At 45.5% G+C, this 15,996-nt stretch overlaps 1 protein-coding gene across 1 annotated transcript in view; it reads left to right on the top strand.

Moving 5' to 3' along the window:
* LOC129711793 (protein crumbs homolog 2-like) overlaps positions 1 to 15,996 on the top strand; it is a 129,659-nt gene that overhangs the window by 48,577 nt on the left and 65,086 nt on the right. Inside the window, exon 2 of the mRNA XM_055659728.1 lies at positions 7,282 to 7,983. Coding sequence (XP_055515703.1) covers positions 7,282 to 7,983 — 702 coding nt within the window. The remainder of the gene's footprint in view (positions 1 to 7,281; positions 7,984 to 15,996) is intronic.

Raw genomic sequence — 15,996 nt, 5'->3', positions numbered from 1 at the left:
TTAGTTTAGAGATGCGACATAGAAGCGGGCCCATCAACTAATGAAGGCAAGCATGTCATAAGCCTGAGATAGACACAAAATGCTGGAGTAACTCAGTGGGACAGGCAGCATCTCTGGAGGGAAGGAATGGGTGATGTTTCTGGTTGAGACTCTTCTTTAGTCTGAAGAAACATAGAAAACATAGAAAAATAGGTGCAGGAGTAGGCCATTTGGCCCTTCGAGCCTGCACCGCCATTCAATATGATCATGGCTGATCATCCAACTCAGTATCCTGTACCTGCCTTCTCTCCATACCCCCTGATGTTAGCCACAAGGGCCACATCTAACGCCCTCTTAAATATAGCCAATTAACTGGCCTCAACTACATTCTGTGGCAGAGAATTCCAGAGATTCACATCGGGAACAATCTTCCTGCATCTAGCCTGTCCAACCCCTTAAGAATTTTGTACGTTTCTATAAGACCCTCAATCTTCTAAATTCTAGAGAGTACAAGCCGAGTCTATCCAGTCTTTCATCATATGAAAGTCCTGCCATCCCAAGAATCAGTCTGGTGAACCTTCTCTGTACTCTCTCTATGGCAAGCATGTCCTTCCTCAGATTAGGAGACCAAAACTGTACGCAATACTCCAGGTGTGGTCTCACCAAGACCCTGTACAACTGCAGTAGAACCTCCCTGCTCCTATACTCAAATCCTTTTGTTATGAATGCTAACATACCATTCGCTTTCTTCACTGCCTGCTGCACCTGCATGCCTACTTTCAATGACTGGTGTACCATGTCACTCAGGTCTCGTTGCATCTCCCCTTTTCCTAATCGGCCACCATTCAGATAATAGTCTACTTTTTGCCGCCAAAGTGGATAACCTCACACTTATGTCTATGTCACCCCACTTCTATGTCAGTAAGATCTATGTCACCCCACTTTCTCACCCACTTCCTACACCCCAGGGGTAATTTTACAGAGGCCAATTCATCTACAAACCCGCACGTCTTTGGGATGTGGGAGGAATACGGAGTGCCTGTTTGAAAGTCACACGGTCACAGGTTAATGTGCAAACTCCACACAGACAGCACCTGAGGTCGAGATCGAACCCGGATGTCCTGCACCGTGAGGCAGCAGCTCTAACAGCTGCACCACTGTGCTGCCCCATGATGTCCATCTCTGAGTGCATTGCTGGGAACAGCCCTTAGATTGTAGTGTCCTCTATTGCACAACTGCTCGTTATGCGTGATAAGCACCCTGACATCTTTACTTTAGAGATACAGCACAGAAACAGCCCTCCTAGTCCGCACAGACGCAGCGATCAGCCCGTACACTAGCACTATTCTACACGCTGGGGACAATTCACAATTTTACTGAAGCCAATTAATCTACAAACCTGTACATCTTTGGATCTAGGGACGAAACCGGAGCACCTGGAGGAAACCCACACAGTCACAGGGAGAAGGTACAAACTCCACACAAACAGCACCCATGGTCAGGATTGTACTCAGCAAAGCCAAACTATAGAGAGGTGGGCAGCCATCTCCTCCCCATAGCAGCCAACTTGCTCAATATTCGCAAGGCCACGGCTTAGTCACTGAGGACTGTGCTTCCAGGGGAGCTGAACAAAGCTGATGAGCTCATTGAAAGTGAAGCACATCCCAGTGACGTGTCCCACTGTGCATTACAATGCAGTGCACACACTACCTCTCCCATTCATGTTCATACAATGACTCAAAGGAGGCACAGATGGGGCAAATCTTGGGATTAAACAGAAGCTCCCAGTCTACATTTAAAGGGCGGCTTAAAAAAAACCCACAGCTATTTTAAAAGAACAGTGGACTCGCTGAAGCTTTGTGCAGCCAATGCCAAGGCTCTGTGGGGGAGGACCAAAGTCGAGGGTCCTTCCATTGCTGGACATTGAGGGTCTGAGTCTGCTGGGGACACCCCTCAAACAAGGAAAGGATATCACCCCAGGGGGCCACAAGAGTGGCAAGGATGCTTGGTTTAAAGATAGTTGTGAACACGACTGGATCTGACACTAATGAATGTACAGACGCTGTTGTTGTTTTGTATATATTTTTTCATCAGAATATAGTTTATATTTGGAAATACAAAATAAAATGTAAAAGATCTTATTCATTTAATACAGCACGTGACTTATATGGATGTGTAGCACCATGCTATATTTAATTTTATGTCTGAAAACTTAAGCTTATTTAGTTTGGAGATACACCGGGTCCGCGCCGACCAGCGATCCCCACATATTAACACCATCCTACACACACCAGGGGGAATTGTTACATTCACCAAGCCAATTAACCTACAAACCTGTATGTCTTTGGAGTGTGGGAGGAAACCGAAGACCTCGCAGTAACCCCAGGCAGGTCACGGGGAGAACATACAATCTCCGTACAGGCTGCACCCGTAGCCGGGATCGAACCCGGGTCTCTGGTGCTGCAAGCACTGTAAGGCAGCAACTCTACCGCTGCGCCACCGTGCCGCCCATTAGTCCTTTGATTTTCAACGTGGGTTAAAGGAAGATTTGGATAATCCTCAGGACTGATGGTGCCTCTCTGGAAGACTTGTTATCCATGTTGTGGAGGTTCAGAGGAGATCTGATACAAGTATATAAAATGATGTGAGGCATAGATCTGGTGGACAGTCAGAACCTTTATCCCAGGATGGAAATGCCAAATACCAGAGGGCAGAGCTTTAATGGCAGAGGGGGAATGTTTAAAGGAGATGTGCGGGGCAAGATTTTATACCCAGACAGAGGTGGGTGCTTGGAACGCATTGCCTGGGGTGGAGGTGGAGGTAGATACAATAGTGGTGTTTAAGAGGCTTTTAAATAGGCACTTGGATAGGCAGGGAATAGAGGGATATGGATCACCTGGAGGCAGGAGATTAGTTTATCTCACGATCATGTTCAGCACTGGCATTGTGGGCCGAAGGGCCTGTTTCTGTGCTGTGCTGTCCTATGTAGAAACAAAGAAATGCTGATGCTGGTTTGTACCAAAGATAGACACAAAATGCTCAATGGGTCAGGCAGCATCTCTGGAGAAAAAGGATGGGGTGACGTTTCGGAATGGGACCCTGATTCAGACTGAAAGAAAGTACTGTTCCATGCGCTGTTGGATTATCAGAAGGTGTAAGATTTTGATGGTAAAATTCAATAACGGATGAATGGGTGGGACGAAGGTTTCAAAAGCCATTTGACATCTGTAGTGAAAACATTGATGGAAATGCAGACAAAATTCAGGATAAGATCCAGATTCTATATTCTACATTCAAATAAATTCATAATAAAGCAAACATTATTTTTATATGTCACGCAATACTAAAATAACATTTCCAGTGAAGTTTAGAGGGAATGTGTAGGAAGGAACTGCAGATGGCAGTTTAAACTGAAGAGACTCAAAAAGCTGGAGTAACTCAGCCGGACATCTCTGTAGAGAAGGAATGGGTGACGTTTCGAGTCTCGACCCAAAACGTCACCCATTCCTTCTCTACAGAGATGCTGCCTGTCCGGCTGAGTTACTCCAGCTTTTTGTGTGTAAGAAGGAACTGCAGATGCTGGAATAATCGAAGGTAGACAAAAAATGCTGGAGAAACTCAGCGGGTGAGGCAGAATCTATGGAGCGAAGGAAAAAGGCCACGTTTTGGGTCGAGACCCTTCTTCAGACTTCTCAAGCTTTTTGTGTCTATCTTAGGAAACATAGAGGACACCAATGAGTTGGGAGGGAGGTGGGAACCGGGGCCACAAGGAGGGGGAACGGCAAAAGCACCAGGGGTCTAGTGAGTTGGAAGGGTATGTGGCAAGCATCTCCAGCAAGGCTAAATGCCAAACCATGGGTCTCAGCGTTTTTGTGTACCTTTGATTTTCCAGCATCTGCAGTTCCTTCTTATACACAAGGGACTTCCACATAGTCTGTTGGAGAATTATCGGGCTCTACATCAAGTCGGAATTATCGCTACACACCATTCTCTGCATATAACATTGCTTTCACCTTTTTTATAAATTGCTGTCACTGTTCTCCCTGAAGGAATTGGTTTAATTCACACTTACAATAGGTTCTTCCAAACTTAAAGAGCAGAATTTTTCAGTTAATTAGCCCTCGCTTTAAGCTGAACTCCAGTGCCGACCTGCAGAAATTTCCGTACCTTTGCATTTCTCTTATTCATAGCTTTAGATCCATTCCATAGGGACAGACAACAATCAAGGTTAAACAGTTAATTGTCTTTTTTTATCATCGCAAGGCCGGAGAAAACTTATTCATGTGGAGCCAGCCAAAGTTTACCTGGTCTAATTTAAGGTGGAACAGTGGCGCAGCGGGTAGAGCTGCTGCCTCACAGCGCCAGTGACCTGGGTTCGATCCTGACCTCTGTGTGGAGTTTGCACGTGCTCCCTGTGACCACGTGAGTTTCTTCCAGGTGCTCCAGTTTCCTCTCACATCCCGAGGACATGTGGGCTTGTAGGTTAAGTGGCCCTCTTTAAAATTGCCTCTTGTGCGTAGGGAGTGGATGAGAAAGTGGGATCAGATAGATTTAGTGCGAATGGGTGATCGATGGTCACTGTGGGCTCGGTGGGCAGAAGGGCCTGTTTCCAATGCTGTATCTGCAAACTAAACTAAGCTAAATTCAGATAATCCACCTAATCTCCGGCTCCAAAATCCCAATGGTTCGGTGTCTGGCAGGTGGGTGCTGAATCCCGCAATCCCACAGGAATACCAGTGCTCCGGTTTCGACCCTCCCTCTGAATTCACTTCCCATGTGCCCCTAAAGATCTCCCAGCTCTGTCTCTTTGGTTATCCCTTTAAGTTCACATGATTCACTGGATAGATTTAGTTTAGCATGGAAACAGGCCCCTCAACCCACCAAGCCCACACCGACCATCGATCACCCCTTCACACTAGTTCAACGTTATCCCACGTTCTCAATCAACTCCCTACACACTAGGGACTATTTCACAGAGGCCGATTAACCAGCAAACCCACACGTCTTTGGGATGTGGGAGGATATTGGAGCACTGGGTGTTTTTAAAAGCGGAGATTGATAGGTTCTTGATTAGTCATTCATCATCGTTGAAACATTAGCGATGCAGTGGTGCTGGTTTCCAATGGGAATGGTGACGGACGCACCACACATCTCTGTCCTCCAGTTCCTGCGGACTTCCGCCGCTGGAAGTATAGGGTTTTGGCGTGTGTGCTTTATCATCATTCCTTACAATGCTGTGTATGAAAGTGATTGCAACTTCAACTGAAGTGTGGGTGGCCGTTGACTCGCTAGAAGCTCATCCTCACTTTGACAGGTCTGGTTTTTGGTCCTGCTGGGGGTCCACAGCCCCCTCCTCACCTGGCAAACCAGGTGGGGGAGACGGTTTAGTCACCGACCATCCGACCATGGAGCAGGTAGCACGGGATTTCATGGTACCCGTGGTGGGGGTGAACTCCCCCCAAACTGACCTGACATTCTTGATTAGTAAGGATATCAAAGGTTACGAGGAGCAGGCCGGAGAATGGGGTTGAGTGGGAAAACTAGATCAGCCATGATCGAACGGCAGAGCAGACTTGATGGGCCAAATGGCCTCAATCTGGTGCTATGTCTTATGGTCACCTGGAGGACACCCATGCAGAGAATGTTCACACAAATAGCTGTAAAACAGAAACAGCTGGAGTAACTCAGCAGGACAGGCAGCATCTGTGGAGGGATAGCTCAGAACATCCCGGATAAGTTAACATTGTGTTGCCTTATGCCTGCAGAAAAATAAACTAAAATTGTGTTGGAGTATTAATAGATAACATCCAATAGTCTGGGAAACCGAGGGATCTGGACAACTGGAGTATGATTGCAGTGGGACTTGGCCATGCAGTGCCTGTGAGATTAGAGTCTCGCTGCCTGGATAGCATGCAACAAAGCATTTCGCTGCCCCTCAAAACACAAAAATTAACTAAACCAAACCAGAGTGACTTTAAACAGTTTACTTTCAAGGATTGATAAAGCTGGTTTATTTAGATTGCCCCTCTCTGTGGAGCTTACGTTAGACCCAACTGTGGGATATTCCTGAAGCGTTCACTAATACAGTCAGGGTTTCTGCACTGACAGTATACACAGCCTTCCCCCTTGTACAGGATTCACATGGTCCATCATCCCATTGCTGGGAGATGGGGCAATGAAGTCTATTCTTAATATCAAGGACTTTCAACTGAAAGATATGGGGTAAAAACGGACAAAACGGGACTACCTTGGATGGGGCACCTTGGTCGGCATGGATGAGTTGTGCGGGGCAAGTATTTTACATTGAGGATAGTGGGTGCCTGGAACATACTGCCAGGGGTGGTGGTGGAGGCTGATACAATAGTAGCATTTCAGAGGCTTCTGGCTATGCAGGGAATGGAGGGTCATGGATTATGGGACAAGCTTTTCCCTTTGAGAATAGGGAAGATTCAAACAAGAGGACATGACTTCAGAATAGGGACAGGGGGGTAGATGAGGGGAGTGGTTAAATGAGCTTGTAGAAGTGGTGGAGGCAGGTCACGTATCCAAAATAAATGGATAGGCATATGGATGAGAAGGGAATGGAGGGGGGTATGTTCGGCACGGACTGTAGGGCTGTACCGTGCTGTATGTTTATGGTTATATGTTTATGTGTAGGCAGGGGAGATGAGTTTAACAGCCAGCATGGCTATTGTGGAAGGGCCACTGTGTTTTAGTTTTAGAGATACAGCGTGGAAACAGGTCCTTCGGCCCATCAAGGCCACGCCAACCATTGATCACCCGATCCCACTACGCACTAGGGGCAATTTACAGAGGCCAACTAACATACAAACTCCGCGCCTCTTCGGGATTGCGGGAGGAAACTGGAGCAACCGGAGAAAACCCACACAGTCACGGGGAGACCGTGGAAACTCGACACAGCCATCACCTGAGGTCAGGATCGAACCTGGGACTCTGCTGCTGTTTTACCACTGTGTCACTGTGCTGCCCTGGAATGCTACATAGAGCCATACTGTGCAGAAACAGGCCCTTCAGCCCAACTTGCCCACTCCGCCCAACATGCCCCATCTGCACTAGTCCCACATGCCTGCGTTTGGCCCCTATCCCCTTAAACCTGTCCTTTCCCCAATCCAAATGTTTCATAAATTTTGCCACAAATTGCCCCCTCGGGCAGCTCTTCCCTACAATTATACTTAGTTATTCCTTCAATATTATGATAACACAGAAAACAGGAGGCTGTTTACTCTGTCGAGATATACACTAGAGTTATTAAAACACTATTGTTTTTTTTAAATCACACAGGTCATCTATGTTCCTCGGAAGACAGCGAGTGCCTATCGGAGCCATGCCAGAACAAAGGGAGTTGCATAGCTGGCCTGGACAGCTACACTTGCCAGTGTCCACGGGACCCTCTCATCTACTTTGGGAAGAATTGCGAGCTACTGTTTGACGCCTGCCGCTTCCCGCTATGCATGAACAACGGCACATGCCACACCACACTGGGAAGCCTGCAGTACAACTGCACATGTTTACCTGGCTTTGCAGGTAGTCAATGCAGTGTAAATATAAATGAGTGCGAGAGCAATCCTTGCCCAGGGCTTCATGTGGATTGCGTAGATCAGGTGAATGGATATAGTTGCCGGTGTTCTCCCGGGTATGAAGGGGAAAACTGTACAACAGAAACCAATGAGTGCCTTGCCAACTCATGCAAGAACAATGGAACTTGCGTGGATGGGATTGGAGATTACACTTGCGAATGTCAGCCTGGTTACACAGGGGTTAGCTGCGAGACCGACATTGACGAGTGCGCGTCCAGTCCCTGTTTGAACGGGGCTCTGTGTATTGATGCGGTAAATATATATAGATGCTTCTGTGTTCCTGGATATCAGGGATCTAACTGTGAGATTGACATCAACGAATGTGCGTCCAGGCCTTGCAGGAACGGTGCTACCTGCGTTCATGACGTGGATCGATACTTGTGTGTCTGTCCTCTTGGCTACCAAGGTAATTTATCATTCAAGTCTAGGGCATGCAAACCTTTTATAGTAGAATAGTAATCCTACTAATATAGATAGACTTTCTGCAGATAAAATGGGTGGAGTCTGCGAATGAATGCAAAGTGTTAAAATCGCGAGAATGAACGGAAGTTTGTAGTTGTCTTCGCCCAGGTATGGATACAATTCAACTTTGGAGCAAAGGTGGTGATTTCATGTAATTACAGATCCCTGTCCAACATGACCATTCAGATTCAGATTCAGATTCAATTTTAATTGTCATTGTCAGTGTACAGTACAGAGACAACGAAATGCATTCGTGCCATCAGTCAGTGGTTTTGCCTCTAGGATTGGATCACTATTGATGCCATCGTCTTAGTTTAGTTTGGTTTAGAGATACAGCGCGGAAACAGGCCCTTCGGCCCACCGAGTCCGGACCGACCAGCGAACACTATCCTACACACACTTGGGACAATTTACAATGATACCAAGCTAATTAGCCCACGAACTTGTACGTCTTTGGAGTGTGGGAGGAAACGGAAGATCTCGGAGAAAACCCACACAGGTCATGGGGAGGACATGCAATCTCTGCAGAGACAGCACCCGTAGTCAGGATTGAACCCAGGTCTCTGGCGCTGTAAGGGAGAAGCTCTACCGCTGCACCACCGTGCTGCCTTAACTGACATTGAAGGCAAATAACAGAGACATATTTGTTGGACACAACATTCTGTTCTACTATTGTAGAATATATAGAACAGTGTATATTTGATTCCATCAATCCACACTGTGATATATTGGCGGAATAGAACCAATATTTCCTTTCTCATCTAGTCTTGCTGTACTCTGTTATTTACCAAAAAGATAGACAATGTTACTTATTCTCTTAATTTCTGACAATATTCCTCTGTGAGAACCAGTAGTACTCAGTGATACATAACCTGGTGTTATCTGACCATTTACACTGATCCCACACTAACTTCAATTTATATTTTATTCTCCCCATTTTCCTCTCCCCGATATTTCACCTACACACTAAAACGGTTACAGTTAACCCACTAACCCGCATGTCTTTGGGATGTGGGAGGAAATTGTACCAGAATCTCTCTTTAGCAAGGATAGGCAATAAGTTAAACTTTCAAAATACCTGTAGTTTATTAAACTAAATAGCTTGCAGAGAGCGACAAATCAGATGTCCTTCATTTGGATTCTCCCAGACAGATATTAGGTTCCACAAATACAAAAAAAAAACAGTGCTGGAGACACTCAGCTGGTCAGGCAGCATCTGTAGAGAGACAATGAAGATTACAATTTGAAGTTGAAGATCGGGGATCCGATGAACGGTCCATCACTAACTCTGTTTCTCGCTCCACAGATGGCACCTGACTTGTTGATTGCTCCCAACGTTTTCTAATTGTTATTCACATTTCAAGAATCTGCACTTTTTTTGATTTGCAAACTAAAGTTTCACCTTGTTCGATACAAAGAACATAATAAGCATAATGGGTCACACAGTACAGCTCTTAAAGGAGTATGTAACTCACCAAAGGGGCGGCATGGTGGTGCAGCGGTAGAGTTGCTGCCTTATGGCGCCAGAGACCCAGGTTCGATACTGACCACGGGTGCTGTCCGTATGGAGTTTGTACCTTCTCCCTGTGACTGCGTGGGTTTTCTCCAGCTGCTCTGGTTATCTCAATCAATCCAAAGACGTGCAGGTTTGTAGGTTAATTTGGCTTCTGTAAATTAACTCCAGTGTGTCGAATAGAACTTGTGTATAGGTGATCGCTGACCTGTGAGGACTCGGTGGGCTGAAGACCCTGTTTCCACGCTGTATCTCCAAAACAAAGGCTAGACAAGTTGGCACTATCTGGTTCTGCACCACACTAATACACTTTAGATTATTGAGAATTAATCTACTAAAATTAAGTTTATTTACCATTTTATTTGAAATGGCTAATTCTCAGGCATTCGAAGTTTCCTCCGTCTGCTGACTATATCAGCTGGCATGATACAGATAACAGTGGAGCAGACTCTTTAGTTCTGGTGAAGAAGACTCTACAAGCGATCAGAGACACAAGAGACTGCAACTGCTGGAACCTTGAGCATAACACGCAGTGCTGGAGCAACTTAGTGGGTCAGGCAACATCTGTGCAGGGAATGCACAGGCAACTTGTTGGGTTGAAACTCTTCCTCAGACTGGAAGGATCTGAAGAAGTCTGAAGAAGGGTCCCAATCCGAAACAATGCCCATCTATTCCCTGCCCAGTTGCTGCCTGAGCCGCTGAGTTTCTCCAGCACTTCGTAATTTGCTCCATATCCAATTAACCAGTTTCACAATTCGGATATCCAAAATAACATGGCGCCGGGTCCAGTAAATGTTCAGGTTGCTTCATTTACTTTGTAGAAAATATAGTTTACAAACTGATTGTTAGTAAAATGATGCATTTTTGCTAAAAGAGTAAAAGGCAACTAAAGTCCAACAAGCCCAGCAACTGGTTTGTCGATGGCTGGTCATTAATTTTACATCCCAATGACAAATCCTTATACTGCCCAAATCAAAGCTGACACTCAAGATCCCATCCTGTCACTATCCTAAACTTAATCTGATGTCAGGGCATTAGTATCAGGCACATTTTCATTAGCTTCAGTAAACATTTCCTGGGCAACTTTGACACATCTAAGTAGAAAAATTACTAAGACTTTGAAATTGACGTCCAATGTGTAAAGGTTTAGGTGCTTGGTTGAATCACACAGAAACACAGAGAAACAGGGACATCCTGAGGATCAGCCATCTGTGGAAGCCCACCTGATTTTAGACTTTAGGCTTTAGAGATACAGCGCAGAAACAGGCCCTTCGGCCCACCAAATCCATTCCTTCCTGCGATCACCTCGTATACCAGCACTATCTGACACACTAGGGACAATTTACAATTTTTTTAACTGAAGCAAATTAAACTACAAACCTGCGCGTCTTTGGAGTGTGGGAGGAAACCGGAGCACCTGGAGAAAACCCACGCAGTCACAGGGAGAACGTACAGACTCCATACAGGCAGCACCCGAGGTCAGGATTGGAGCTGGGTCTCCAGCGCTGTAAGGCAGCTCCTCTACCAATGTGCCACTGTGTCTGGGTTAAAGCATTTCAGGTAATCCATTAAACAGAGAAAAGGACATCTCTATATAATGGTGGAAAATGACGTTTAGCCTGGTAGGATGCTAATTCACAAAAATAACTGGATCCTCAGATAATGCAAACTTGATCTGTAAAAAACCATGACCCTTTAAACTCAAACTACCCAGATTAGTTTAGTTTAGTTTAGTTTAGTTTAGTTTAGTTTAGTTTAGACTTCATTTAGTTTAGAGACACATCACGGTAACAGGCGCGTTGGTCCTCCAAGTTCATGTCGACCATTGATCATCCACTCACACTAGTTCTATGTTATCCCACTTTCTCATCCGCTCCCTACACACGAGGGGCAATTTTACAGAAGCCAATTAACCTACAAACTCGCACATCCTTGGGACGTGGGTGGTAACCCATGCGGTCACAGGAGGAACGTGCAATCTCCACACACAGCCAGCACCTGTGGTCAGGATCGACCTGGGTATCTGGCGCGGTGAGGCAGCAGCTGTACCATCTGTGCCACCGTGCTTCCCTGTCACAGACATTTATATATTTCAAGGTTTGTAGATCAGGGGCTATTTTTTGGAGTAATTCAAAAAACTTTATGATACTCTTCAATGCTAACCTGGAGCAGTTGGTAGCCTCCTCTGCCAGATGTTAGCAGGTTCAGGCACCTCTCTATGCTGCCATCAGTACAGGACATTATCTATTGTCACAGGGATCGTGTGGTGTGATCTCAATGCAATGTCAAAGAGGAGAGCAGGGGAGTTAATCTATTGCCTTGGTTGTCCTTTGGTTAACCCTATAACTCATTAACTCTCAATCTACATCAATTAAAATTCTAGTGGAGAAGGCCATCATTGCAATGTTGATTGTATGAGCTTGCTGTGTGAAATCCTATGGGCCTTCAAAGGGATTTAAACATGCTTTCATTTTAGGGGGCAGTTATAGAATCATAGAGCTATACAGCATTGAAACAGGCCCTTCAGCCCAACTGGTCCATGCATGGGGAGAGGTGGGACAAGGACACATGGAGATGGGGCATACTTCCACTGCTCTGCTTCCAATACTACATGTGATTGGCTGCTAAGGATTTTGGGATGATCAAGGCACTATAAAAATGCAAGACCTTTTAGATACCAATTTTGAATCAGATGCGGTTGCGTTTACCAGTGCGTTTTGGTAGGGAAAAGGTGCCGTTACCCATCCTGCTGTTAGTGTTTATGTTGGATTGTCAGGTGTAAGCCGCTTAAAAGGACATAACGTGCTGGAGTAACTCAGCAGGCCAGGCAGCATATCTGGAGTCATAGAGTCTTACAGCGTGGAAACAAGCCCATCAGCCCAACTTGCCCACACCGGTCAACGTCCCATCGACACCAGTTCCACCTGCCTGTGTTTGGTCCATATCATCTCAACCTGTCCTATCCATGTGCCTGCCTAAATATTTCTTAAACGTTGTGATAGTGCCTGCCTCAACTACCACCTCTGGCAGCTCCTTTCATACACCCACCTCCCTTTGTATGGAAAAAGTTACTCCTCAGATTCATATTAAGTCTCCCCCCCCCCTCCCCCCCCCCCTCGCCTTAAACCTATGTCCTCTGGTTCTCGATTCCCCTGCTCCAGGCAAGAGACTATGTGTGTCTACCCGATCTATTCCTTTCAAGATTTTATATATATGGAGATAATGGATAGGTTACTTTTGGGGTGAGACCCTTCTTCAGACTGATTGTGAATGGGGGGGGGGAGGAGGTGGGGGGGGGGGGGGGGGTGGGTGGAGTAGAGAGGTAGAAGCGGGGAGCAGCAGGACAAAGCACAGTAGATGATCGGACAACACCGGCGAGGGGGGGGGGGGGGGGGGGGGGGGGGTTTGATAGGCAGATAGTTGGAACAAAAGAGGAGAAGGTGTGAGATAGTGTTGAAGAGTTGCGAATTGTGAAGCTTGCGGGAGGAAAGTATGGGAGGGGAGAGGGGAGGGGAGAGAAATGGGTGGGGATCTAGGTGGGGCATTGGGGAGGAGAGGGGGGGGGAAGAAAAAGCGGGAGAGTGTGTGGGAGAAAGGGAGTATGTTGTGGGGTGGGGTGGGGTAAGTGATCACCTAAAATTGGGGAACTCAATGCTTTTTCCATTGAAAGCTACCAAGCAGAATATGAGTACGTTTAAGGGCCTGATCACCAAATTTAGTTGACACGTTTTATTTTTGAAACTTAAAAAAAATCAATTGAAGAGCTTCAAGGATGTAACTTTAAAAGTGTGAAAATCTGTATATTTACCTTTTTAGAGGGGCTGATATTCTTTACCTGCACCAGGTAGAATGGATGTGGAGAGGATGCTTCCATTAGTGGGAGAGTCTAGGACTAGAGGTCACAGCCTCAGAATTAAAGGATGTTCTTTTCGGGAGGAGATGAGGAGGAATTTCTTTAGTCAGAGGGTGGTGAATCTGTGGAATTCTTTGCTGTGGAGGCCAAGTCAGTGGATATATTTAAGGCCGAGATAGGTAGATTCTTGATTAGGATGAGTGTCAGAGTTTATGGGGCGAAGGCAGGAGAATGGGGTTAGGAGGGAGAGATCGATCTGCCATGATTGAATGGCGGAGTAGCCTTGATGTGCCGAATGGCCTCATTCTGTTCCTATCACGTATGATCTTATGATCCAATGATCACCATCACAAACAAAAGTGCCGGTGCCTACGAGAACCCATCCCATGAACAGAGAGCGCAGTCGATTCTTAATCTCTGTGAGAAACCCCGCTGATTTATTCTTCGGCAAAGTGGGAATTTTTCAGCTGCCTGTTACTTTGTTCCTCTCCGCAGCCTCAGCTATTCCGTTCCTTTCCCTATCCTTTGACCTTTTAAAAACACAAGACTGCATCATCAGCCCAGCAGATGCTCTTTCTGTTTATTTAGCAGTTTAAAGGTCAGGGAAACAAGTTCTAACTCATTTGTAGCTCCGTTATTTAAACCTACACATCTGCTGCCTCGACATAAAGTAAATGGCTTTTTTTTCCTGATCTTAATTAAAAGTGCGAAGACATTTATGATAAAGGGAGATATCAGGCCGAAATGTATTTATTAAATCTCGATTAAAAGTATTTTGGGTCGCCATTCATGTAGCGTATAGTTGGAGATATCTAATTCAATGTAGTCCCATGTTTAATATACTAATATTATTAATAATAATAATAATAATAATAATAATAATAATAATAAATTTATTTGTATAGCACATTTAAAAACAACTCACGTTGACCAAAGTGCTTCAAATCAGTGCAGGTACTAATGTGATACATACAATGGTACACAGATCTAACACTACATACATAAACTGTTTACAGCGTCCCCTCAGAGGGACTCAAAAACGCTAGGGAGTAGAAATAGGTTTCGAGTCGTGACTTAAAGTAGTCGATGGTGGGGCCAGTTCTGATGAGGAGCGGGATGCCAATCTCGGGTGAAATGTAGTTAAAATTATGGACATATTTGGACCACAATCTGAATTTCTTTGATTTCACATCATTTGATTTTTATTTTTCAAAAAGATATATTTGAGCTACTGAAATAACAGCGCTACAAAATCGTGGGAGGAAAAGAACGGGTAGATGCAGTAGATCGGGTAGATGCAGAGTTTCTTGCCCAGAGTAGGGGAATCGAGAACTAGAGGACATAGGTTTAAGGTGGAGGGGGAAAGATTTAATAGGAACCTGAGGGGTAACTTTTTGACTCAAAGGTTGGTGGGTGTATGGAACAAGCTGCCGGAGGAGGTAGTTGAGGCAGGGACTATCGTGCCATTTAAGAAACATTTCGACAGGTTCATGGATAGGACAGGTTTAGAAGGATATGGCCCAAACACATGCTGGTAGGACTGGTTCAGGTAGGACATGTTGGTCAGTGTAGGTAAGTTGGGCCGAAGGTCCTGTTTCCACGCTGTAAGACTCTATGACACGATAAAAATATTTTCTCTGTTCTCGGTTGGGCTGTTGCGAATTCGTATTTAAACCTTAAACAGTGACACAGCTGGTTGAGCTGCTCCCATCTCAGCTCCAGAGACCCAGGTCCGATACTGACCTCGGGTGCTGTCTGTGTGAAGTTTGCATGTTCTCCCTCTGACCACGTGAGATTTCACTGGGTGCTCCAGTTTCCTCCCACATCTTAAAGACGAGACGTGTAGATTTGCAGGTTAATTGGACTCTGTAAATTGTCCCAGTGTGTAGAGAGTGGCTGAGAAAACGGGAAAACACAGAATTAATGTACACGGGTGATCGATGGTCAGCATGGACTCGGTGGGCCGAAGGGCAATCTGCATCTCTGAACATCGCTAAAGAGGAATAAATAACCACAAAGCATAATATCTGGATATGAAGTTTCCTCTCTGTTCTTGGTGGTCAGCCCAACAAATTAAATCACATAATTAAAAAAAAATTGAATGATAAAAGAATCCTTTGCGTATAAAACACAGGCTCACATTTAAGTTTAGTTTTGACAGACAAATAACTATTAATGAAGCACATCTGCCTTTTCAAAACCACTGTGTGCCTGTACAGGTATTATATCCACTGAATTAATCGTGTTAATACGTTGGGTTTTGGGTGAAAAAGTTTCATCTCAGCCCCAACAACTCCACCTCCCCCTGCCCATCCCAAAACCCACCCCTGACATCCTCCACATCCAAGATCCAACCCCTGAATAACTTACGCACCCCCTAGTTATTGAAGATGGACACAAAGTACTGGAGTAACTCAGCGGGTCAGGCAGCATCACTGGAAGAAAAAGAATGGGTGACCTTTCGGTTCGGGACCCAACTTGCCCCATGTTATTGCCACGTGAAACGAGATTCAGTGAAAGGCTTTGCTTGTGTGCTATCCCGTCAAATCAGATCATACTGTACATGAATCAAGCCATATGCAAGTACAAGT

This window comes from Leucoraja erinacea, chromosome 31, assembly GCF_028641065.1.
Source record: "Leucoraja erinacea ecotype New England chromosome 31, Leri_hhj_1, whole genome shotgun sequence".
Taxonomy (NCBI): Eukaryota; Metazoa; Chordata; class Chondrichthyes; order Rajiformes; family Rajidae; genus Leucoraja; species Leucoraja erinaceus.
The sequence above is the reverse complement of the archived record's forward strand: the minus strand, read 5'-3'. Positions and strand labels throughout refer to the sequence as shown.